Source organism: Impatiens glandulifera, chromosome 1, assembly GCF_907164915.1.
Source record: "Impatiens glandulifera chromosome 1, dImpGla2.1, whole genome shotgun sequence".
NCBI classification, from domain to species: Eukaryota; Viridiplantae; Streptophyta; class Magnoliopsida; order Ericales; family Balsaminaceae; genus Impatiens; species Impatiens glandulifera.
Genome location: NC_061862.1, coordinates 30,122,198 through 30,149,597, shown reverse-complemented (window position 1 = coordinate 30,149,597; position 27,400 = coordinate 30,122,198). Strand labels below are relative to the sequence as shown.

Here is a 27,400-nt window from a genome sequence, read left to right as displayed (position 1 = left end):
ATATTTTATGAAGAACAAATCTTATGTAGTTGTGGTTTTCAAAAAGTGGAAGACTTTGGTTTAAAATAAAACAAATCAGAAGGTTAAATGCTTGAGATCCTACAACGGAGGCGAGTACATCAGCTGATATTTTAGAGAATATTGTGATGTAAATGAGATTAATATGGTGAAGACTGTTCCTCGAATGCCTCAAGAGAATGAAGTAGTTGGACGGATAAATCGAACATTGAACGAGCGTGCTAGAAGCATGAGATTGCATGTAGGGCTGCCTAAAATCGTCTAGGCAGAAGCTATCAACACTACTGCCTACTTGATAAACAGAGGACCCTCTGTTCCTCTTGAATTCAGAATTCTTGAAGAAGCCTGGAGCAATAAAAATGTAAATCTTTATTATTTGAAAGTGTTTGGTTCTTTATCATATGTTCATATTAATGATTTTGATAGGAGCAAGCTTGATCCAAAGTCTAATATTTTTTATTGGTTATGGTGATACCGAGTTTGGTTATCATTTCTGGGATGATCAAAATTGGAAGATTATTCGTAGTAGGAATGTTATCTTCAATGAATAGGTTCTCTACAAAGATTGTGTTTGGAAGATATCAAATGGTGATTTCAAACTGGAAGAGACTAGTACAGTCGATTTGAGAGATTTCTCAACTAAATATATGTCAACTGTCGAAGAAGACCAATATGTTGTTGAAGATAAAATCGTTGAGAATGTGGTCCTAGAGTCAAATCAGCAAACATCGGTTATATAGTTGAGAAGATTATCAAGAAATCGAAAACCAGTCGAGAGGTGGTCCCCATCTCTGAAATATATCTTGTTGACAGATAGAGGGGAACCTGAATGCTACGAGGAAGCAATACAATCTGATGAATAAGTTAAGTGGGAGTCTGCAATGAAGGATGAGATGAATTTTTTGACGTCGAATCAGACTTGAGAGTTCACTGAGCTACCAAAGGGAAAGAAAACATTTCACAACAAATGGATCTTCAGGATTGAAGAAGAACATGATAAAACCATGAAGTACAAATCAAGGTTGGTTGTGAAACAATTTCAACAAAAATAAGGTATTAACTACAATGAGATCTTATCTCTAGTGGTCAAATTAATGACAATCAGAACTACGATACAACGATACTTAAGAGGAAGTATGAGTTTCGCTTTGTGTTTTCGAAAGTTTAATATGGGTTTGAAAGGATATGTTGATGCTGACAATGGTGCTGATGTTGATAGTGGAAAGAGCATAACATGATATATTTATACTCTGTGAGGTACTGCAATCAGTTGAGTTTTAAAATTGTAGAATATTGTTGTTCTCTCTAGTTGTGAGGTAGAGTATATTGATGTGACAAAGGTTGTTAAGGAGATGATATGGTTGCAACCCTTTTTACAAGAATTTGGTCAAGACTGCAAGGGAAGTGTGTTGTGATGCGGTAGTTAGTGTGGCATTCATTTGGCAAAGAATCTATTTTATCATGGAAGAACAAAGTATATACATGTTCGTTATCATTTCATCTGATCGGCTTTAGAAGATAGAGTGTTAGATCTTGAGAAGATTTCCGGGAGTGAAAATCCATCTGATATGCTGACGAAAACTGTGACAAACGAAAAACTAAAGTTGTGTGTAACTTTAGTTGGTCTTCTTCGTTAATACACCGGATGGAAGCCTCTACCGATCGAGAGATGATGAAGTTAGTCTCTATGTAGGAGATTGTTGAGTTATGATGCCTACACTTAGTCACTTATAATAAACTCTACAATAGTTAATTATAGTTTATTGGGTTTGTATTTGGTTTGGGATTGACCTAGATTTATTTAGGTTTTATTACTTGAATGCTTACCCTATAAATATGTTATTATTAAGAGTTTATATTAAAAGACAGAATTCTAGAGAGATAAAATATAAGGCAAAAACTCTGTATTTCTTCTTCTTTTTCACACTGAAATCTGGTGGCAGCTGAAGTGGATGTAGCTCATTTGAGTGAACCACTATAAATATGTGTTTTCTTGTGCTCTTCTTTTCTTCATTTTTACAGATTGTTTCAAGCATGTCATACTTGGGGGATTCAAATCATAGCAGACAATGTAAAAGTAAGTGAGTTTTCGATTCAACATCTTTGTGACACATACGACTAACCATAATATAATATTTTTCTATTCACACATCTTCCGTTAGAGTTCCACCATAAATAACGTTTCATCCAAAGAATGAGATCTTAGATGAAATCTTTGACTCCTAAAGTTTCTCCCAACAAAAATTATATAGAATCTTCTTAGCGAACAACTTGTATCAATGTCCTACATGCAGGGCGGATCTATGTAGGGCTCGGGTGGGCTGAAGCCAACCCCGAAAAAAAATGTTTTTATTTTACGGTACTAATGTGACATTACCCCCTAATTTCTTAAATTTTTTAATTTAATACACTATTTTTTTAATTTAATTTAAAAAAAACAAAAATTACATTTATTCACTCTCGTTTTATCCATAATTTTTTCGTTATTTTTTTAAGGCACCCTAAATTTTTTTCAAGCTTTCTCCAACTCGGATACTTGGATCCGTCCCTGCCCACAAGAAAACTATTCATATCTTGCCAACGCACAATCTGACTGTGACACTTGCTTGTGTCCTTCAAAAAGTAAAACTCTATTATAGAACGAAGTCTCCATAATGTTTAATCTCTTTTTATATCTAATTCGGCTAGCAATACCACTAGGTCGGTGATCAAACATGTCATTAACTATGACATTTCTATATATAGCAATGAAAACAAGCTAATGATACGTCGTAGCTAGACTTTTGACACTACACCAAATGTCGTTCCAAAATCTAATCGAAGAACCATCCCCCACAATGAATTTAGACGGTTCACGAAAACTTTTCCACATAAAATAAGTTCCCCTTCAAATACTACATCCCGCTAAAGGTGAGTATTAGGTGAATTAATCTGAAATCCAATCCGATCCGAATCTGAAATACTAATTCAGATTGTATATTTTGGATTGGATATTTCGGATTGAATTGAGATTGGATCGGATTGAGTCCGAATCGAATTGAGTTCGGATCGGATTAAATTCGGATTGGATTAAGATTATACAAATTATCCAAACTATCTAAATAAAAATATATTTTTCAATTTATTTTTCTTTAAACTAAATTTCACCTCAGTATAATATATTTTTTACTTATTTTTGCATCGTTTAGTCAACAATTTTTTTTCTTTCAGATCAAATTATAAATAAACAAAATTAATTATAAAATTAAAATTTTAATACTTTTTTTAATTAAACATATTAAACATTAAATAATAAAATAAATTAAGTAATTAGATTTTTTTAATCCAAGAGGTGAGCATTTAACGGACTAATCCGAATCGAATTACAAAATTAAATTAACTATTTCGGTTTGGATTAAATTCGGATTGAGTTTAATTCGGATTGAATTTGAATAATTCAATTATTTTAAAATTATTAAATAATTTCAAGTTGACATTTATAAATATATAAATATTTTTTAGTTTGGATTGTCTCAACCATATTCTATTCAATTCATATCAGATCCGTATTAATTAGTAAAATGGTTTGGATTGGATAAATTTAGTTTGGATTTAATACGGATCAAATAAAACAGATTGGTTTTACCCGTTTGTTCACCCCTACATCCTGCTAGATAATTAAACATTTTGGTGAACCAACTAGACCAATAATTATCATACTTACATTTGATTATCGATGCTCAAAGACTATTTGGATTCATTGCAAATCTACTACACCATTTTGATATAAGAACATTATTAAAAGAAATATGATTTGGAATATCTAAACCTTCTTGATCTTTAAAACCTTATCTCAATTAACTAAATAACAAAATAATGAATTAGAAAATCCCATAAAAATTTACACATTATTCTCTTATTTTTTTTTACAATCTAAACAAATTGAGTCAAGTTTTAAAACTAATACAGGTTAGAATTACAAAAATAATATAATTTATTTTTATTTAATATAAAAGATGCGATTAAAAATTATAACTTTTTGATAATTTTTTAAATATGTTACAAGAATTATATTTGTTTTTACCAATTATATTTTATTTTATTTTTGACCAAATAAAAATGATAACATATTGAATAAACTCATTATTCTATAAATACTATTCTTTTCAAAATCTAACATACTATATTTGATTTATTAAGAGTTTATCAAAAATCAAACAAGAAGACCTAAATTTATTAGTGTGAAAGATATAAACAATTGCATAAACAAATCAATAGTTCAAGAGTTTTAGTGTCTAAAAATCAAAGATTTTGAGTTCAAATTTGACTTCTAAGATTTTAAAATGAACTAAAATCATAATAAAATATACATTAAATTAGAGTTTATTTGATTTACATATGTTGAAGGAGTTATTGCTACAAATATGTAAGAGCTTTTTTAATCAATTCATTCAGAAAATTCAATAACTTTCCTTTTTTTTTTTGTTCATCATGACTAAACCATAGAGTAATTTTATGTCAAGAGATAGTAAAGAAAAGACAGTAATCTTTCTTAGAGATTGTTTATTTTTGCTTATATTCTAAAGCCAGACTAAGACTAGAAAAGAAATTCCAAACAAGCACGATTTTAATTTTTTTTTATAAAAAACGAGCTTACAAATGATCATGTGTGCTGTCCAAAAAATAATGCAAGCAAAGAATTATTCTCACAAAGAATTATATTATATGTTAATTAATGACATTTAATACATAACTTCTACTGCTGGCCAAATAAAACAGATATGGATATTTAATTTGTAGGGTCACAGTGCCTCCATCAACCATTACAATTTCTTAGAAAAAAAATCAACCATTTTATTTTTTAATAAAGTTATTTCTAATTATTTTATACATAAAGTTAATATAAAAAAATTAATTTACCAATAATACAAAATAATATTTATAAAATCAAACCTGAGAATTTAAAGATTAAAAAGTATGCCTAATTAAAATTACAATAAAAAATATCTAATAAATATATGTATATTTTTTTATGGTGGTTCCAAAGAAAAACTCATATTAGTTCAATATCAGTAAGTAATGAAGTAGAATAAGATTAAGAGACAGCAAAAATTGTCTTTCTGAATTTTTGTTTGTCAAATAATAATTATCATTTATATGGTCAACATAATGAAAAACTCATACGAATCATGACATCGATAAAAAAAACCTTCAAATTAAATATCAGTTTAAAATAATTTTTTATTGAACAAATGAAAAAAATTACAAATCCGTTAATTTTATATATTTTTTATTAAGAAAAAAACAAACACGAATTCGAGAAAAAAGATCACAAAAATAATCGGAAGGTATAGACATCAGACGACGTACCCAAAACTCAAAGTATTATTCGAATTTTAAAAATAAGTAATCCGATTCGGCTAAATAAAAATTCGTATAAACAAGACATAAAACCAACTCGAATATAAAAGTTTGTACAAATTGTGTTATTTAAATAATTATATATAATTCAACATAATTACATTCTCACTCTCATCCATCAATTCACTAATTAAAATATATTATATTTTAAATTGTTGTTTTTTTTATTGTATCATTATAAATTAATATCATTTTAACTTTTTTACCAAAAAAAATATTCACTTCCTCAAAATATCATTAAATATTATTTTTAAGTTAAAAAATATTTGAAAATAAGTAAGGAGTAGAAAAATGATAAAAAAAAATTGTGAAAAGAGGAAGGAATATAGATTGTGGGTTCGATTCCTTTAGTCGACAAATTTTACGCTGGATTAAATATTTAAGTGTGTTTGCAGACTATGTATTTAACCAGCGAGGATTAGTCCTAATTCATAGGAGAATCAGAACTCAGCGTTCTAAATATATATATATATATATATATATATATATATATATATATTATTTTTTATTTTATTCTCATATAGAATTTAATATTTGTAGGCATTTCAGTTTTATTTTTATTAAAATATTTAAATTAAAACAAAATTGTGTTATTTTTTTTAGAATAAATCCTGATTGAAAAAAAATAAAAATTAATACTTATATTATATGAAAAAAAAAATATGGAATTTTAACAATAAATTAAAATTCAGTATATAGTCACAATTCAATTTATGGATGTACTCAAACAAGACAAATATATGTGCTTCTATAGCAGTCATTCAAAAATTCATTGTTTCTGAATTTGTTTCTCTATATGAATAATTTTTCATTTCATTATTTTATATATTGGAGAATAATTTAAATTGAATTTGAAATATGATTAGCATAATGATATATATTGGCATATGTTATATTTTTATTTTGAATTTAGAAACAAATTAAAAGTTCTTTATTCATTTTCCATAAAAACTTGTCTTAGTATAAACTTATTAATCTTTATTTTTAGTTATTTAAACCATTCAAAATAATTAAATATTATTTTATTTATCTCTGGTTAATAATTAAATCACTAAATTAATTTACTAAAATATTATTTATTTTAAATTATTATTTTATAATTTATCATTATATATTTATACATTTTATGTCTATTTATAAAAAGAAATTGAGAAAGAGGGAGAATTGAGTGAGGGTTGAAAAAACGATAAAATTGAAGACAGGGAAGAGATAGAGTAGAGAGAGAAATTTGTTATTTTTTTTTTATCGTGGCACGTAATTCCTTCTCGAATTTTCTCTCCCAAATTTTCTCTTTCAATTATTAAATTATCAATTCGAATAATTACTTTTTAAATAAGAGGTTATAACCAAATTAAATCAGAATTTGAACAAATTTTTCACTCTATTCCGAACAAGCTCTTATCAATTTTTAAGTTTTTTTATAATTAATCAAAGTAAAATGATGATATTTTGGTATTTAATTGATGTTATATATTGGTTAATCATGAAGTACTCTATATATCAAAAGACCTAAGTATGTATACTATTGTTTGCATATAATCGATAATATAAGATAATTAACCACCACACAATATTAAATTTATTTTATATATTTATATTACACAAGGTAGGTATCATCTTGGCATTGGTCCTTTGAAAAGAAGTTTGCATTAAATTTGGATCATCAACTTGAGGGGTTGAAATGTCATTATCTCATTATGTTGGGTACTCCATATTTCTTTTAGTGGAATAAGAAATTATTATTATTTCTGTTTTGCTTAAGACAACAATTATATGCAATTCACAATTTTCTTATAAGTTTCCACATTTAATAAGATTAGGCCAGAATTTTAGTTTTTAATAAATTTATTTTCTATTTGAAAGCAACATTTTTAGTTTTGTTGAGTCTCACACGAAACCTTGAATGAGATGGTTTATGGTTTAAATGTTTGAAAATTCATATTCTCCTTAAAGAATTTAAAATGAACTATTTTTTTTCTTGATTTGTATTAAATTTTAGTTAAGTTGAGTATTCTACATGTAACTACATTAAAGTTTATAGTACTCTTTCAATATGGCTACTTTTTATATTTGGTTTTGATTTTTTAAAAAATTTCTGTAAAATTTTTATTTTTGTTATTGTTTTTCTCATTCATTTAAAAATAATTGCTAATAAAAGGAACAAATATGCTCAAGAATCTTAATTGATTAATTTGAAAAAATAGGACCCATTAAGATAACTCAAGTAACACGTAACAAGAGTAAGAGTGGTTCATTAAAGACTAAATATCACTGATTCGATTCTCACTTAAAACGTCTTAAATTGAGGTAGATGTCATGAGTGTAGGGTCATCGCTAGTCTCTTTCCTTAAAAAAAATCTCAATTGATTAAATCAAATTGCTAAAATGACTGATTCTCCAAATTTGAAAAGCAAATCCTTACAAATTTTTTCACAAATTTTCAGAATAACTTGTACTAAAAAAAAAATCGAACACAAATTCAATTTGAGTCATAAGGGAATTGTTCATTAAAATATTAAAATATTAAACAATCCAAATACAAACAAATGCACAACCAAACAATAATGCAAAACATGTATAGAAACAATGATAAATATTATAATTGATTTTAACTTCGTACCCTAAACAAATCATATCATTATAATCAATAGGAAGGCACTTTTTCCCTTTAAAAAAAATATTTCAACATTTCATATAGCAATCATTCAAATAATTAACTGGATAATAAATTAATACAACATTAAATCATTGTTCTTAATTTTATTTTATCAATACAAGTTCCTACCAAATTGCTGGTGATATCCCAAAATTTAATAGACACTATTATCATTATATCCTTAACAAGAATATATTTATAAAAACAATTATTTATATAATATTTTTATTGACTTCTATATTAAGAAGGTGATTTTTCTTTTTAATATTAATGGCTATATTTAAACCTTTAACATCTCAAATAAGAATATGATCACCCACCCAAGATATTACCTTATTTGTATATCTCTGATTCAATTTTTATTGAGAACTTGAAAATAGAAGTAATAATATTTATGAGTTATTGTGATATAGTTAAATAGCCTCTTTGTAGAATTAATGGAGGTAAGAAAAAATGGGTTGAAAGTTCTAATTAAAATGTCACTATGAGTCTATGTGGTTCACTAAATTGAGAAAAATAATAACATTTTTTTTCTTCTAAAATTGGTTATATTTCATATCAACAAAAGCATCACAAAGGAGGAGAGAAATGAAACAAATAGATAAAAATCATTATATATAATTTTTGTTATGAGAGGGAAATGAGATCCTTAATAGAATATGAATTAATGGTTTTCAGATCTAACCTCTTATTGTCATTATAATAAAATTGTGTTTGATTTGCAAGGCAATTGATGTTGTTAAAAAGATTACTATTCCTTTGTAACCAAATTATTCACCAAAAAATAATAGAGATGTAATATATTTTTTTGAGACCCGCAGGTCTAGTTGTCTACACCACAAATATTTTCTGACATAACCTAATAAACACCGCCTTCTTTAAAGAGACTCTAAATATCAATAACACTATTACAATAAAAAAAAAAGAAAAAAGAGATGATGATCTTTATGCTTCATCTTCAAGCCCTACATAAAAAAATTGAATACATAAGATAAAGATAGAAGAGCATGCTCAACAATCATCCTATATATATAGTCCTTCACTTTTCCTTTTGTTGTTAAAGTGATTCCTCAATTTTCAAGTCAAACTAAAAAAGCCAGATCTTTTTATAATATGCTAAATTCCCTCTTCCTTTGTCTTTGACCTATAAAAAAATTAAATAACTTGAGGCTTATATTTGAGATGAATACCAGCATATTAATTTGTTCACGTAAATATAAATTAACAGAATATCAGTAGTTAATATTTCCCGAATGCATAACCTATTTATATAATGAAAATAAATTAAGATTAATATTTTTTCTCCCCAAATAATTAACAATTTTTTCAAAGGGTGAAATGCACTAAGATTATCCAATTAAATAAACAAATAATATAACCACTAACATAATTATATATATATATATTGGCATATATAAGAAAGACTTAATTATTATGCACAGATAATATTAAACATAATTCAAAAATAATTAATGGGACAAAAAGGGCGGCATTGATAGGTTGTTTTCACAGGATTCCTTCTTCATGTCTACTTTTGCTTTCTCCTCTCTATATTTTTTTCCATATTAATTTAACTAGCTAAAGGCTCATGATTTCTATTCCAAATCCTTGAAATTTAATATATATATATATATATATATATATATATATATATATATATATATATATATATATATATATATATATATATATATATATATATATTATAATATAAGATAAGAGGGTCGATCAAATGATCTAATACCATTAATTCATTTCATTGAAAATCATTCATAATTTTAATTTTAAGGGATTGAATTAAAATATTTTTGGTAAGCTAACATTTTTATTTTTATAAAGTAAATGAGTATTACTTACACAGATAACAATGAAGGGGTTGATTAAAAGGGAAGGTATGTTGCTAATTACTACGTACTATATAATTGATTAGGTAATTTAAAACTCAATCTTGTAAATTATTTAATGGTAAAAAATAATTTTATATTGAAATAAATAACAAGTAATTCTATAAATGAAGCAATAAAGACAGAATTTTGTAAAAAAAAATCATAATTATCCTTCGTAAGTGATACCGTCGGTCGGCGTGGTGACTACAGAAACAGACCCAGAAAATAGGGTTGAAGTGGGCTTAAAAAAAATTGAGGTGAGTTTAAAAAAATAGCGAAAAAATTCAGTATAAAACTAATTGATAAAAGTAAGTTTTATCTTATTTTTAATAATTAGATAAATAAACATTGAAATATATTGAATTTTTTTAAAAAAAATTAGCGGGTATAGTTAAATATGAACTATAATTTTTTTTTTCAGGGTGTGCCTCATGCCTTCATCCCATTCGAACCCTACATAGATCCGTCCCTGACATTACATGTATATATCACTAAATTTTTTTTGTCAAATCACAACATATATGTGGAACATTTCTTCTTTTAATGCAAGTTTTTAAAAACTGCAATCCACGTGGCAATATAAATTTGAAATATTGTAAATTTTCCAATTATATTTTCAATCAAAAACATATTTTAAAAAAAATTATATTTTTGAAAATATATATTGTAAAATATATCACTAAAAATGGAAAAAATCTAATATTTTATTCTAAATTTCTATTAATATATATTCTTGCAACTAAACTAGTAATAAGAAAACCACATAATCAAGTTGATAATATCTGTTTGCAAAATGTTTTGCAATAAAATATATATATTTTTTAATTATTATAAAAAATAATATTAAAAAAATAAGATTGTGATTATTACAAATTAAATTCTAAGTAACTGAGATAATATTGATAAAGAAATTTGTAATATATATTAAATTAACACAAATAAATAATCTATTCACAACTGATACTGCAATTTTATTATAAGGTATTAGTACAAACTATAATACAATTTTATATAATACTTTTGTAAATATTTTTTAAAATATTCGTAATATAATAGTATTAAGTTATGCATTAATTCTTATATATAATCTATTCACAACTATTTATGATATTATTACAAACTACATTGCCTTAATATTTATTACTTTTGAAAATATCGTTTGACATATTTGTAATATACTAGCATTATGTTTTGCATTAAACATTATATATATATATATATATTTTCCGCAAATAATTCTGCAATTGTATGATATTATATTATTGCAAATTACATGACATATATTTAATAATTTTGAAAACATCTATTAGTAATCTATTAGCAATATATTTCAAATTAACAATTATAGATAATCTTTTAGCATTATAATGTGTAGGGATGACAACGATACCCTACCCGACGGGTAGTGAAGTACCCATCCCCGAACCCGATTTTTATTTCACTATCCGACCTCGAACCTAACGATATCTCTACTTTTATCCACATCCCCGATTCGTCGGGTACCCGATCCCCGGGTACCCTGACCCATTACCAATTAAAATATTTATAAGATTATAAAAATTGAAGAAAAGAAACACAACTTTAATAAATAATAGTAATATCAAAATATTAAAAATGCAAATAAAAACATTACTTACCTACCTCATAATTTTTGTAAATCATAAAGAAGATAAACTAGAGTGGAAAAAAAGTATAATAAATATTAAAAAAAATTACAAATTGAATATGAAAGAATGATGAGAGAGAGTATTATTTTGTGTTATATATATATAATAATTAATATTTTTAATTTTTAAAGTGTTCGGATTGCCGGATCGAGAGCTGTGGTTAATTTGGATATATATGTGAGAAAAAATGGATACTTGGGTCGGATTGACCTGCCCACATATAAACTTGAAAAATTAAATAAAAATGTGACAAACATAAATTTTGAACTTGCAACCTCAAAATATAAGTTTAATATTTTAACTAACTAGGCTAATACTATTTTATATTTTAAAATCAACTTCAAAATTGATGAACGTATGGCATTTTTAATAATATAACTTCACCATTTTAAATAATTAGACTAATAATATTTTAAATTCGTTTATATAATTTATTTTTTATATATATAACATTCTATATATAATATATATGATTGTTAGTCATATCAATTATATATTCATACATAAATTTATAAAAAGAATCAAAAAGTTTAAGTGGTGTAATTGTTAAGTATTCATTCTACATAATAAAGATCGAGGGTTCGAATCTCACCCTTGGTAAGTGGGTGAGAATAATATTGTTGTTTGTCGAAAATGAGTTGATAAAGCTTGGTAAAGAGGAGATGGTTGAGTAATATAGAACATGTTGGCTAATGAAAGTGAGTTGGTAAGTGGGTGAAAATAAGATTGTTGGTTAACCGAAGTGAGTTAATAAAGATTGACGAAAATGAGTCGGTAAGTAGGTGATAATAAAATTGTTATTTTGTTTTTAACCGTACAAATGTACGGAAACCTCGCTAGTTAAAATAAGGGAAATGATAGAGAGCGAGAAAAAATTGACAGGAATATATAGGGAAATGACGTGTCATCCTTCTATTGGATTGAAAATCTAATAGGAGAGAATGACACATCATTTCCCTACATATTCTTGTCAATTCTTTCCTACTCTCTATCATTTCTCTTAAAATAAAAGTTGAAGTTGAAAATTAATGTAGAAAAATATTTTTTTGGGAATATAAGAAAATTAAAATTGGAGTGTAGTGTTAGAGCATCTCCAGCGCATGACCTGTGCCCGCATCGAACAGTGTGGAAAAGGGCAGGTCATTATTTTTTTTCATTTTTTGCATTGGAGATAAAAACAAAAAGAGGGCAGTGCCATTTTTTTTATTTAATTATAATATTTTTTCTTATTTTTAAGTAACATTATAATAACATTAAATAAATATATATTCTAAAATTTTAGAATAATATAGAATATTAATTATATATTAAATTATAAAAATATTTTATATTTTATTATAATATTGAAATATTAGTTATATATTATCAAATTTTCCTATAATATAGTTATATATTCTCAAATTTATAAAAATATTTTATATTTCAATTTTAATATTAGTTATATATATATTTAATTAATAAATATATATTTCAAATAAATTAATATATTTTTCTATTAATTATATTAACATGTTTTAAGGATGAAATTCTCAAATTTTTCTATAATATATAATAAAGGAATATTACTTATATATTTAATTAATAAATATATATTTTAAATAAATTAATATATTTTTTTATTAATTATATTAACACGTTTTTAAGGGTTTAAATTCTCAAATTCTTCTATAATATATAGGAATATTAGTTATAATAGTATAAATTAGTTATTTATTTAAAATAGTATAAATAAAATTTATTTTTAAATTATTTAGATAAGAGAGCGTGCGGAAGCATTGGAGTGTTTTGTAGTATAATGTGTGCCCGTTTTCTGCTGAGGTGGAATATAAATTTGACAAAATAAGAGGGCAAATGTCTTGTGCGCTGCTGATGCTCTTATGACTATGTTTGGAGTGAAGTGCAGATAAGATCAAATTAAATAATGTATTTATGATACATTTGTAATGATGAAGTATTTAAAAAGTCACACATTAAACTTTAATAAAAAATAATTTTAATATTAAAATAGTCGGGTATCGGGTATCGGGTTTGAATTTCGCACACTCTAATCCCCATACCCGACCGCGTACTTTCTCCCTCTCTCCATGCCCGACCCCAAACCCGATTTAAAATATTCGAACCCAACTATCAGATACCCACAGATATCGGGTATATGAGTATTCTTTGCCATCCCTAATTTGTAAAATATATTTTTTTTAAATATTAATAAACATTCAATGCAAAATTAGTGCGAGCCTTATTAAATTATATCTCATCGATTCTCGTTTCACCATTAATTCGATCAACCAACTATGTCTTTTCCACTCTCACATGCCATCATTTCACTCTCTTCATCATTTCATCATTTCAACATATCTTTCCTATCTTCCATATCTTCAACCTATCTTCTATATCTTCAACATTTCTTATCATATCATTTCTCTTTTTATCAAACTCTTTCTTTTCATCATTTCATCATGTTTTCAATTCGTTCTACTCGCAATTGATTGCTATCAATGACTACAAGCTCCTCCAATCATTTCTACGACTTAAGTTCCGACAATGAGAATCAAACGACACTAGAGATAGAAGCAAGTATTTCTTTTGAATCCACTAGCTCCAAACCGTCAAGACGGAGCTTGCATCAACTATTTCAAATATAACAAGCATGCAAGCTCAAATGGAGGCTACGAGTAGTTATCCCATCAAAATATCCCATCGAAAGTCCCTTATCCTTTGATGGAATGTATATTCTCCTAGAGGATATACGCACAATCAATAATACAACTATCCAGGTTGTTAATGAGATGACCACGAATGTATTTCATTTGTAGATCCTTTGATTTTTATGAATATGTAACATTTTTAAGTTTTGGTATTTATTTTGTTGTTTTATTGATTTCATAGATAAAAAATGTTTTGTTGGTGGAGAATATTTTGATAGATTATGTGATGAGTTCCATGGATGCAAAGAAGATTGAAAGGAGAACCATTAATGAACTTTCATTTCTTTTGAATGATATTTATAAAGTTTTTGAACATTTGTCTTTTAAATATGTTTGGTGCTTTTGGTTATGAACATTGTGGTTGTTTAATGGTTATGAATATTTATGCTTTTTGGTTATGATTATTTATGTTTAACACTCACATTTCACATTTTATTCACTTCGGTAAAATAACTTATCTTCTCACATATCTCATCACATATTTAACATTTAGAATCTTGACTTTACACTTTGGTTAATCAAATATTTGATTCATATTTTTTAACCATTTTCAATTGATTCGGCATATTATACCTCGGCAAACCACATGTCAATCACACTTGGTTAAAATATTGTACTTGTTTTGTTAGGTTGTAAATTTGAAACCTACATATAATATTTTTAATTTTATTTTTAATCGTTTGAAGTTTATGGACGGGTCAACCCACAATCCAACCAAAATATTTATTTAGTCTCTCACACACATATATATATATATATATATATATATATATATATATATATATATATAGATTAGTTAGTTAAAAAGTTGAACTTGTAATGTTAAAACTATAGATCCCGACCCGGCAATCCGAACACTTTAAAAATTAAGCTCATTATATATATATATAGATTAGTTAGTTAAAAAGTTAGAACTTATTTTGTTAAAATGTCCCACGTTCATCAAATTTAGTGTAGAATTAAAAATATAAAGTCTTATTAGTCTAGTTGATTAAAAGGTTGTACTTGTTTTGTTAAGTTGCAAGTTTAAAACATACATATAACATTTTTAATTTTATTTTTAACCGTTTGAAGTTTATGGGCAGGTCAACCCACAATCCAACTCAAATATCCATTACTCTCACATATATATCCAAATTAACCATAACTCTCGACCCGACAATCCGAACACTTTGAAAATTAAGCATCATTTTATATATATATATATATATATATATATATATATATATATATATATATATAACTCAGTATTTAACAAATAAGAAACAACTTCAGATCTAGGAAATTCATTCATTTTACTTTTTAAAGGGAAGTACGCAGACTTTACAAACATCACTACAACAATCAGTATGTATGAGCTGCAAACGACTCACCATAGATTGAAAATATTATTCGGATTATAAAAATCAAAAACAACAAATTCAATTTGATTAAACATGGTGCTGAATCGAACAAAATATAACATTAACTCTAATTTAAATGGTAGAAAAAGAAACGAGACAATCTCTAATGCTAAAAATCATTTAGGGTGAATTTTTTTATTTTACTTTATTTTAAAAAAAAAAATTCAAGAGAAGATTATAATTAGATAGCTAGGTAAATTATCTGACGCGTTTTGAAAATATTATATATATATATATATATATATATATATATATATATATATATATATATATATATATATATATATTATAATATACATATGCAATTAGAAACACAGAATTGAAAACTCTATTTAGTTCTTAATACTAAAAATTGTATTTAATCATTTTTGTATTAAGAGTAATTACACCATTATAAGTAGACGAATCTGATCACCAGCTCACAGTCAAATAAATAAATAAGAATTTAATATAGCTAGAGCACGAGCAGGGAATATATTCTTTATAAAAGATATTATAATAATTTGGACTTAGGCTAAAAATTATGTTAGAAATGGAGACCCTTCAAATAAGAATCTATTTGTTTTCAAGAAAGAATTATATAAATGTCAGAATGGATGGATTTTAAATGATTGGCAAACAAACTGTAAAACCAATGTCAGATATAGAGCAAATTAAAGGTTTTGAATCCTTTCCAACCATTTATTCTCTTCTAACTATATATAGTTGTAATAATTTACTTCACTTAAAGCTCTCTAATTAAAGTCCAGTATAGTTTAATTAGTTGTTCCATGAAGGAATCTATTTGAGAGACCTAGGATGTAGAAAATGCATATGGACGGTTTTTTTTACCAAAGTTGCCTACCTAGAACATCGAGAGCATAATTCACTCCACGAGTAGGGTTGAGTCCGAGTATAGTTGAAAACTCGAACTCATAATCTTTAAGAAATTGAATTGATGCAGTCTACACTGAGAGTCCCTTGATGTCATTCACATGTGAGAATTTTACAACTGGAATAAAGGTAGAATAATTGGTGGCTAAATGAAAAATGTCAAATATCAAATTAAATGGAGACACAATTATTTTTATTTAATTATTCAAATTATAATAACAGTGTGACTTTTGCTTGATTTGATATTTCTTTTAAAAAAATAATATATGATTTTGTAATCACTAGTCTTTTTTTTCTATGCCAATTAGGTAAATTATCAGTCTTTACTTTTAGCCTTTTTTTTAAGTGTAATGATTATGTTTTTGACAATAATTCATATATTGTGATATTTAACTTTATTTAAGATTATTTTTAATTATTATTATTTGAAATTATAATCAAAGATAATTTGATTAATTTTTATAAATTTTAATAAACATCATATATTTAAATTCATATGATCATTATTAAAATTTTAAAGAAATTACATAAGAAACAGTCAATTTTTGCTTTCATTCCTATTCAACAACCTAGCTACCAAATCAGAAAACTACTCGAATTAATTTTTTCTGTATTTTTCCTAGGATCCAATTGATTTGATTTGACTCATTCTCTTCTCATTATAAAATTGAAAGAGAGATTTTTTTTTTTTTAAGGAGAGTGGTTACATAGTCAATAACCACATCATCAGCATGTAGGAAAATAACATGGGTTGATAATTATATATTTTCAGTTCAACAAATTTTTGAAAAAAATTAATATAAATGAAGTATTCAATTTCTGTAAATTGGAATTCCAATATTTTAATCTGATTACGATCAGAACTGTTGGATCGATCTCATATCTAATTGCAGGAAATTTGCTTTCTTAGATAACCACCAGATAAAAGACAAATAAGCAGCCCATTTTTTTTTAAGATAAGTTTTTATTTTTTTTTCCTCATGTTAGACTTTTATCGTTGTCGTGTTTTTTATTTTTTTATTTAATGAATCTTTTAAAAAAAAAAATTAATCAGACTAGCTAACATTAAAAACTCTAAAGTAAATTTTAACATTTGATATAAGAATTACTTTAGTGAAAAATATATATAATTTTTTTTATTGGTATACAGTTTTGTTTTGTTTTTCAAAATGTAATTATTATTTTATTTATGTTTTAATATTTTGTTCTATAAAAAAAAGCTCATATATTTAATTGAACTAGAAAGTATGTATCATAATACAATGTTCTTACTTCTGTAAGAGGGAACAATTTTGTGATTTATAAAAATCTTGATTACTAAGGGCTTGATTTGATTTGGTCAATTAGGGAATATGCGATTGGATTAATTCAGTTTATACATCGAAATGCATAACCAAATTGTAGACAACGGTTTGAGAAAATCACAAACTATCAATTTAGTATTTTTGGTTGGTTAAAAAAACGGTTTTGTTTGTTATATTTGTTCGCTAAAAATTATTGCTAAATAATATACATAATTATATCTAAAATTTTGCTTAAAAAATGAAAATCAATGTATATTTATTTTTGAAAATAAATAACAACTATCTATATTAGTTTTATGGATGAAAACTTAATTATTAAACAAAATATTTAGTTATAAGTTCTAATCAAATTATGTATATTTTTAAATTTTAATTATGAGTAATTGGTTGTTCGATCGACGATGACCATATTAAACCGACTAACAGAATGGACGATTTTGATTTAATATACATGGATTAAATTCAATTTTGTTTGTTCAATTAAGATTCAGTATAAATAGTTGAATTGGTTTTACAGGAAAGTGATAGTCTTAGAGTGGAAAATTTTCATCATTATTTTATTTTTTGTTTTGAATATTGCATTATTTAAGGTGACCCACTACTTCAATATATATAATTTTATTTTTGACTAGTTTGAGTTTTGTTAAAAATATAAAAATATGAAGTAAAGAAGTAAACAACTCTATTCATACTAATTTTATCCTTCCAAAAAAAAAAATCAAATCATTTTTAAGTGTTCATTTCTCATTCATTTTCTTGTTATTTGAAATAATTCGTTTTCAATTAGAGTGAAAGAATCATTTTCAAAAAGAAAATTAACTCAGTATAAAGAATTTGAATTTAAACCATCAAGATAAATTAAGTACTGACAAAAATTCTTATCTAATTAAATGACTAAAGTTGTCAGTTCACACATTCTATCACATATTAATAACACTATTTTTTTTAAATATAATGTCATAATAAAAAGTACACTCCTATCATAAAAAATAATTGAACTTGAGATGTTAAATCTCAAATTAAATTTATAGTTTAATTACAGTAGGTTTTATAACTATAAGACCATATATTAATTAGGTTCTCTCAACAAAAAAAAAACTTAATTTACAAAATAAATTAAACATATAACAAAATTTCTATTGAATTCTCTAGAGTAGCTAGGATCATTTGTTATAGTTTTTTTACGTGTCCTCCTCTATAAAGAGGGGGTAATTTTTTTTCTTCTAATATTACATTTTTACCCCTATCTATAAAGGGTACATAGAGGATTTCGTAACAAAAGATCTCCCCCACGGAAGTACTAACTAATTCACGAAGGAAAAACACATCGACAACAAAACAAACAGCGCAGATTTTCAGGACTAGCTATATAATAAGATAGCCGAAAATCGACTTTAACTTCGTAAACTTCTTTACAAACTCCGAATCACATCTCATGCATATGAGGAGTCAAGGCAAGAGTGATTCATCCAACTCTAAATATCTACGTAGATTCATCATCCTATGACGCTCAAAATTCCCATGTCTCTTTCTGGACCAAACCTAAAGTAGAGCAGCCGAGATCTCTGTTACGAAATTCTATATGTGCCCTATCACATGGAGATATAAAAATGTAATACTTTGGCATACATGGATAATAAGAACTTGCATCCACCAAAAATAATGAAAATAAAAATAAAAATAAAAGAAGCTTCAATGATGGAAAGTTTCAACAACTAGGATTGCTTCTAATTCTTGAAGAAAGAGGAATCTAAGCTAAGCTAGCTAGCTATAATAATAAAATATAGAGAAAGAAAATTCATTCACAATATATATTTTGTAAATTACACTCAAATATTTATTATACAAGATTTCCCTTAATTACGACAGTCATCGATTATTTTACCATATTATTTGCATGAATAAAGGGACTGACAATGATCATTGATCATGCTGAATCTTGATCATCACGATCACCATTAATGTTCTTGATCATGACCTCACCCGTTGTATCATCATCTAATACTCTATATTTGTAAAAGTGGGCACAAACCAAGTAATACCCGAAATTAAGCAACCCAATCCCGAACAACAACCAGAAAACAATATCCATCCTACCTTGGTCTATGTTATCGGGTAGCCAATCGGTGGACCTCCGAAGAACCCCCACTATCGCGGTGCTTAGGTAAAACGCGATCCCAATAAACATGGCCAAAGCAGCAGTGGCTGTACTCTTTAATGAATCGGGAAACTCCTGATAATACAATCCTGAGTTCCCCGGAAAATGGAATGCTTCTCCAATCCCAGCTAAGACCAGCTGTGGAGCCAGCCATAGAACCGGCATGCTCATGGGCTTTAGGGCTGATTCTTTGAGCCGCCTCGACTCCACCAACGCTGAAACCGCCATGCTCAACACGTTTATAAAGTGACCAACTCCAATTCTCTCCAAGGGAGTTGTAGACCTTCCTATGAGATGTTTTATTAGTGGGTAGAGGAGGCGGTCGAGTAGGATTATGGTAAGGGAGACGGACATGAGAACGAACACGAACATGGATCCGGCTGGGATCTTGAAATGATGGCCAAGGTGCCGGTCCATGGCTAAGGCTTGTAAGACGGCTAAACTCGATTGAATGGCTAATGGGGTGGCTAGGAATATGCCAGTGGACCATAAAGGAAAAAGCTTGATTAATACCTTTAGATCTTCAACTTGTTGGACTGTACACAGCTTCCATGGGTTCGCGATTGAACCATCCGCGTTCACATCTCCATCTGTTTTCAAAGCCGCCTTATTTAGAAATCTACAACATTTTCAAATAAAAAATTAATCTTTATAATTAATGCACTAAAAAGTGGTAATAACTACTGTTTTACTTGAAGAAACTTGATGGAGTAGGGTCGGCTCCTAATTCTTCTTGAGGGCGCTTGTGCATGAAATTGTAGTATCGTTCTGAATCAGAAGAGCCGGATGTTCGTCTCTTTCTAATAGCCGCCACAACAACACGAGCCAAACCTGCGAACGGACTTCCCTGGGGCTTAACTCGACGATAAAGTCTACCTCCGAGCAAGAACAAGGCCAAGCCCACCAAATTAGCAGCTACACAGAGCCCAAATCCTAGCCCCCAACTAACATTGTCTTGTACATATACTATGGCAATGACACTCACCATAGAGGAAGTGTACAAGGTGAAGATGAACCAGTTAAAGAAGCTCTGTTGTTGCTTAGGTTTATCCAATTGGTCTGCCCCCATGGTGGCCAAGGTGAACCGCGTTCCTCCCAATCCTATGGTGGCCAAAGTGATGGCAACGTAAAGTACTGCATATTGAACCTTTGACGGGCCTTCACACAAAGCCGACTCATCATGCACACATGGAACAGGTCTCAAGTTGTTAACCGTGGCAGTTAATGTTAGAAGTATTATCCCCTGTCAATGGCATTTAACATAAGGAAAAACAGAGATTGGTTGATTGATTATATAATTAGATAGAAAATTAAGGGTAGTACTTACTAGTAATGAGAAAAACGAAGAGATCCAAATAACAGAGAAGCAGCCAAGAAAGGAGTCAGCGAGGATTGCTCCGAGGATAGGAAACATGGCGGAGCAGCCATTGACGACGTTAAAGATCTGAGTGGCATCGATGCTCGCCACGTTAAACTCGGTAATCAAGTAAACTATCAGGTTATTGATCCATCCTCCGGCTGCTAAAGTCAATCCGGCCATAGTGGCTATAATGAAAGGGATGGTGATCCATCCACCTCCACCTCCAACAGTTGGGCTTCCCATGGTGATGATCTTTTAATGTCTAGCTTATTATCTTTCTCATATGCACAAATATATATAGAGTGAACATGATCAATAATGTAACTCTCAGAGGGCCTACTGTCTATATCTTTAATTAATTATGAGCAAATTGTTTGATCATTGCACAAAAAAGGTTCTCTTTGCATCATTTTGAATAAAAAAATTCATAATGAAAATATTATAATAAATAGAAGGTCACCAAACATTTAGAATTTAGATACGCCAGCATATATCAAAAGATGGTTGTTGTTCACAACCTTACATTATACTTTTATTATTATTATTATTATTATTATTATCTTTAAAAAAATAAGTAAATTTTATTAAACCATGAAAAGCATGAGAATGTTTTAGTGATTCCTTTTCATTAGAGTTATCTCCTTTTTAAAGGAATACATTCTCATTTGTGCATGATAAATTAAAAATTCGCTATTTGATGAAGTTTAATCAAAAGAACTCAAAGTTTTATATCCAGATTAAGCTCTAAATTAAATTATTAGTAAGAATCTAACAATTCACTCTTTGTTATAGCTAGTTTGCCTTCAAACATACAACCTTCCCCCACTAATATTACCATTACTTCATTTAGTTCCTCATATCAATTACACATGTTGATTGAATAACCACCAAAACTACTACAATTTTCAAAATACCTTACCATATTCATATCATGTATAACTTGCTAAGTATTTTTTTTTATTGCTTGTGATCATGTAAGCTCAATCATAATTTAAAGATTGATAAGAAAATCCATTTGTTTCTTAAGGGTAGATAAGTTAGTTCAATCAATTAAATAAAGATCTTTTTCTCAACACACTAGGGACAAAAATCAAAAGTATTGGAAATCATGCTTGCTTTCTAAATTATTTTATTTTTCTCATGCTATAAGCTTTATTCATGAATTGTGGATCAAGCTTATAAAATATACCAGATAATATGGATAAACTTATAACCTCGATTTCAAAAGTAAATAAGTATATAGTATTGTAATTTAATTGATATTTTATATAGTGGTTGTAGGACTATAAATAAGTTTGTATTCAAATGATAAGACTAAAAATTTCATTTAGAATGAATACACCTTCATAATATTTTATTATTATTGAGATTTGCTTATATACTGATTGATAATTCTTGATAATTTTTTATAAATTTTTTAAATAATTCATGTTTATTTATTTAGGAATTTAGTATATATTTTAATATCAATAATAAAAAATTAAATCAAACGAAATCGCTACTAATAATAAATAAGATGCTAAAATAATCACCAACCATAAGTTTATGGCATATTATATAAGCGTCACTATAAAATTACATGAATAAATAAGATTGGATGATTATCAATTCATCATTAGGCTGAATCTTGATCACCATTAATGTTCTTGATCATAACCTCATCCGGTGTATCATCATCTAATACTCTATATTTGTAAAAGTGGGCACAAACCAAGTAATACCCAAAATTAAGTAAGCCGATCCAGAACAACAACCAGAAAACAATATCGAGCCTACCTTTGTCTATGTTATCGGGTAGCCACTCAGTCGTCTTCCGAAGAACCCCCACCATTGCGGTGCTCAGGTAAAACGCGATCCCAATGAACATCGCCAACGCGCCCGTGGATGTAGTCTTTAAAGAATCGGGAAACTCCTGGTAGTACAATCCTGAGTTTCCAGGAAAATGGAATGCTTCTCCCACCCCGGCTAAAACCAGTTGTGGTGCCAGCCATAAAACAGGCGTGCTCATGGGCTTTATGGCTGACTCTTTGAGCCGCCTCGACTCGACCAAAGCTGAAACTGCCATGCTAAACACGTTTATAAAGTGGCCAACTCCAACTCTCTCCAGGGGAGTTGTGGGACGGCCGATGAGAATTTCGATTAGAGGATAAAGGAAACGATCTAGTAGGATTATGGTAATGCAAACGGATATGAGAACGAAGACGAACATGGACCCTGCTGGGATCTTGAAATGTTGGCCAAGGTGACGGTCCATGGCTAGGGCTTGTATAGTGGCTAAACTGAATTGGATGGCTAATGGGGTGCATAAGAATATGCCAGTTGACCATAAAGGAAATATCTTGATTAATATCTTCAGATCTTCAACTTGTCGGACTGTACAGATCTTCCACGGGTTCGCAATTGAGCCATCCGCATTCACATCTCCCTCTGTTTTCAACGCCGCCTTATTTAGGAATCTGCAACCAAACCATTTCAATGAATGAATACATCATGATTAGATAGATATTCATGTTTTAAAAGGCTTACTTGAAGGAACTCGACGGAGTAGCAATAACATGACCGTGGTACTCATCTGTATCAGAAGAGACGGATGCTCGTCTATTTCTAAACGCCGCCACAACAACACGAGCCATAACCACAAACGGGCTTCCCCCTGGCTTAACTTGACGATAAAGCTTAGCACCAAGCAAGAAGAAGACCAACCCGACCATATTAGTTGCGAGACAAAGCCCGAATCCTAGCCCCCAACTGACTTCGTCTTGTACATAAACAATGACGGTTGCACTAACGATTGAGGCAGAGTATAAGGTGAAGACAAACAAGTTGAAAAAGCTCTGTTGGTGCTTAGGTTTGCTCAGCTGGTCTGCCCCCATGGTGGCCAAGGTGAACCGCGTACCTCCCACTCCTATGGTGGCCAAAGTAAGAGCAATATACAATATCGTATATTGGGCATTTGATGGACCTCCACATATCCCCGACACATCTTGCTCACATGGGACAGGTCTCAAGGTGTTAATAGTTGCGGTTAAAGTTAGAAGTATTATCCCCTGTCAATGACATGCATTTAACATAAGAAAAAACAGAGATTCATTGATTGATTATACATTTAAAGAGAAAATGAATGACTTACTAGTAAGGAGACAAGAGAAGAGATCCAAATAACAGCGAAGCAGCCGAGAAAGGAGTCGGCGATGATTGCTCCGACGATGGGAAACATGGTGGCGCAGCCATTGATGACGTTAAAGATCTGTGCGGCATCTATGCTTTTCACGTTAAACTCGGTAATCAAATACACTATTATGTTATTCATCCAGCCTCCGGCAGCTAACGTCAATCCAGCTAGAGCGGCTGCAATGAAAGGGATGGTGATCCATCCCCCTCCTTTGGAGCTATGAGATATTGCCATCGTGATTAGAGGAGCTAGCCTGATGGAGCCACTGATGATCTATATATATATATGTGTGTGAAAAGGAATCCTCAAGTCATGTAACTAATTATTATTCTAGGATGGCCTATTGTTTATCTGATTAAACAATTATGGGATCTGATGTCATTGTAGAAGAAATTATGTATATCCTTGAATAAATATTCAACTCATAATAATAAAAATTAATAGAAACCCACTAAACAACATATTCCCCGGTCTATATAGTGCCCATGAGGTGATGGTTGACTTGTCACCAACCACACATATATACTACCAATAATAAGAAGAAGAAGTGAAGGATTCATTTAACCACTGAAAAAGTTACGTTTATGGATTGTTAGTGAATTTTAAGAAGAAGTTTTGTATGGTTGAAAATCATCAAAGCCAGGTCTTGTGGGTGAAAATCAAGTATCTAACAATTGGATGGAAGTTTAAAAAAATTACATATACGGGTTATTAGTCAAATTAAAGTAGAAGTTTTGTATTGTTGAAAATCATCAAAACCTGGTCTTATGGGTGAAAATCAAATATCCAACAATTGGAAATATGGGACTTTCAAAAAGTTAATCAAAGCCGAGACTTATGGGTGAAAATCAAATATCTAACAATTGAATGGACTCTTAAAAAGTTACATATATGGGTTATTAGTCAAATTAAAGAAGTTTTGTATTGTTGAAAATCATAAAAAACTGGGTCTTATGGGGGAAAAATCAAATATCTAACAATTGGATGAGACTTTTATTATGTATTTGAGGATAAGGGAGAAAGATGTCTTTGACTAATCCTTTTTGGGTTGGTTGATGAAGACCATCAAGTAGACCATCAACATCACTCATTCAGTATATATTGATAAATTATTTTATTTAGAAAGTTATGATTTGTAGTGATTTTTATGTAGTTTTTATTATTATTTTGTTTTGGTATAGAGATACTTAAATGATATGAATATATAATAAAAAATAAAAAATAAAATAAAAACTTATTTGAGTTAGTGAATTAATTAATTTAATAGGTAAGAGAGAAATTAAATAATGTTTGATTAGGTTTAAATTATTAAATAATTCAAATCAAACATGACTTAATTAATTGGTAGTTGTATTGGAAATTGATTAAAGAATTTTGGTCAACTCACGATTTACCATTGTTCTTGATACAATGATATAGAAGATAATAAAAAATAAATAAAATATTTTCTTTTGTTAGCTTCAGATTTTAGAAGGCTAAATATTTTGGCAGGATCTCCAAAATATTGATAACACATAAATAACTATTATATATATAATAATTCATATGATTGAATTTAAATAATGATAAAATCTTTAAATAAGATAATAAAATATTTTATTATTTAAGGGGTTTTACATAAATAAAATATTAGTTTTAGAATGATGAATATTTAGAATTTTGCGTACTCAAAGAATTATGGATATTATTATGTTTGCACAAATGAGTTTCAATTTATTATACTTAGGTCTAATATTATTTTTATAATATTTAAATGACTTAACTTAATATTCACTATTTTAATATTATATTTAATTTCATATATAAATATATATATATAAATTAAAAAATTATTTGTAAATTATATATTAAAAAATATACTTAATTTAAAGAGCAAAAAGAAAGATATGGTATATAACAGTTAACAGACGGGTTAAGATAACATATTTTGTTTCAGATCTATATTAAGTTCTTGAATAAAATTTATTAATGATCGGTTTCAAATGATTTTTGTAAAGTTATAAAATATATTGTATAATTTTTAATACAAATAAAAGAAAATTAATACTTTGTTTTGACAAGCAAGATCATTAATAATAGAAACAGTACCTATCCATACCGCGGGCAAGGCAAACCGTTTCAGTTTAAATAATAATATAATAATAATAATAATAATAATAATAATGTAATAACATTTAATTACAAAACATATCAAGTTTTTGATTTGGGATTCAGCCGTCCTTGAAATTAGACCCATTAATTAAAAAAAAATAAAATTAAAAATGATACATATAAATTTTAGAGTTATGACAGGAGAGCGGCAGTGGGACACGACTCCTCGTTGACTCTGCACTTGGCAACCACGTGGAAAAAATAAACAATGGTGAAAAAAAAAATCAGCGCGCATTCTTCTTAGTTTGATCCATCATAGCCCGACTATCATCAAATCATAGCATTCTCCTTTCAAAAAGAGCTCAAAAGTTTGAGCTTTAGATTTCTCTCTCAATGAGAAACCCAAATCGAAGCAGACGACAACCCTACTACGAAGACGAGGACGTCTAACTCATTTAGACGTTGTCTAAATGGAAGCGTAGTTCAAATCTAAAAGACTTTGTTACTTCAGACGCAGTCTAAAGCAGACTGTCTAAGACATCTAACGTAGTTAGATGAGGTAATCTAACTCTTTTAGACGCGGTCTAAACGAAACGTAGTTAAATGATGTAGTCTAACTCTTTTAGATGTTGTCTAAAGAGAAACGTAGTTAGACGAGGTAGTCTAACTCCTTTAGACACGGTCTAAAGGGAAACGTAGTTAGACGA

The 27,400-nt window shown here is 28.2% G+C and overlaps 2 protein-coding genes across 2 annotated transcripts; both read right to left on the bottom strand.

Annotated features, from left to right (window-relative positions):
* Positions 1 to 19,720: 19,720 nt before the first annotated feature.
* On the bottom strand, positions 19,721 to 21,685 carry LOC124921114 (protein NRT1/ PTR FAMILY 2.7-like). The gene is made up of 3 exons (XM_047461730.1): positions 21,398 to 21,685; positions 20,763 to 21,313; positions 19,721 to 20,689 (listed from the first exon to the last, which is right to left on the bottom strand). The coding sequence occupies exons 1-3, from the start codon at positions 21,671 to 21,673 to the stop codon at positions 19,840 to 19,842; spliced, it is 1,677 nt and encodes a 558-aa protein (XP_047317686.1). The 5' UTR covers positions 21,674 to 21,685; the 3' UTR covers positions 19,721 to 19,839.
* Positions 21,686 to 23,043: 1,358 nt separating this feature from the next.
* On the bottom strand, positions 23,044 to 24,836 carry LOC124923172 (protein NRT1/ PTR FAMILY 2.7-like). Its single transcript, XM_047463551.1, has 3 exons — positions 24,561 to 24,836; positions 23,957 to 24,477; positions 23,044 to 23,886 (listed from the first exon to the last, which is right to left on the bottom strand). Exons 1-3 carry the CDS (start codon positions 24,834 to 24,836, stop codon positions 23,046 to 23,048), a joined length of 1,638 nt encoding a protein of 545 aa, XP_047319507.1. The 3' UTR covers positions 23,044 to 23,045.
* Positions 24,837 to 27,400: the final 2,564 nt, after the last annotated feature.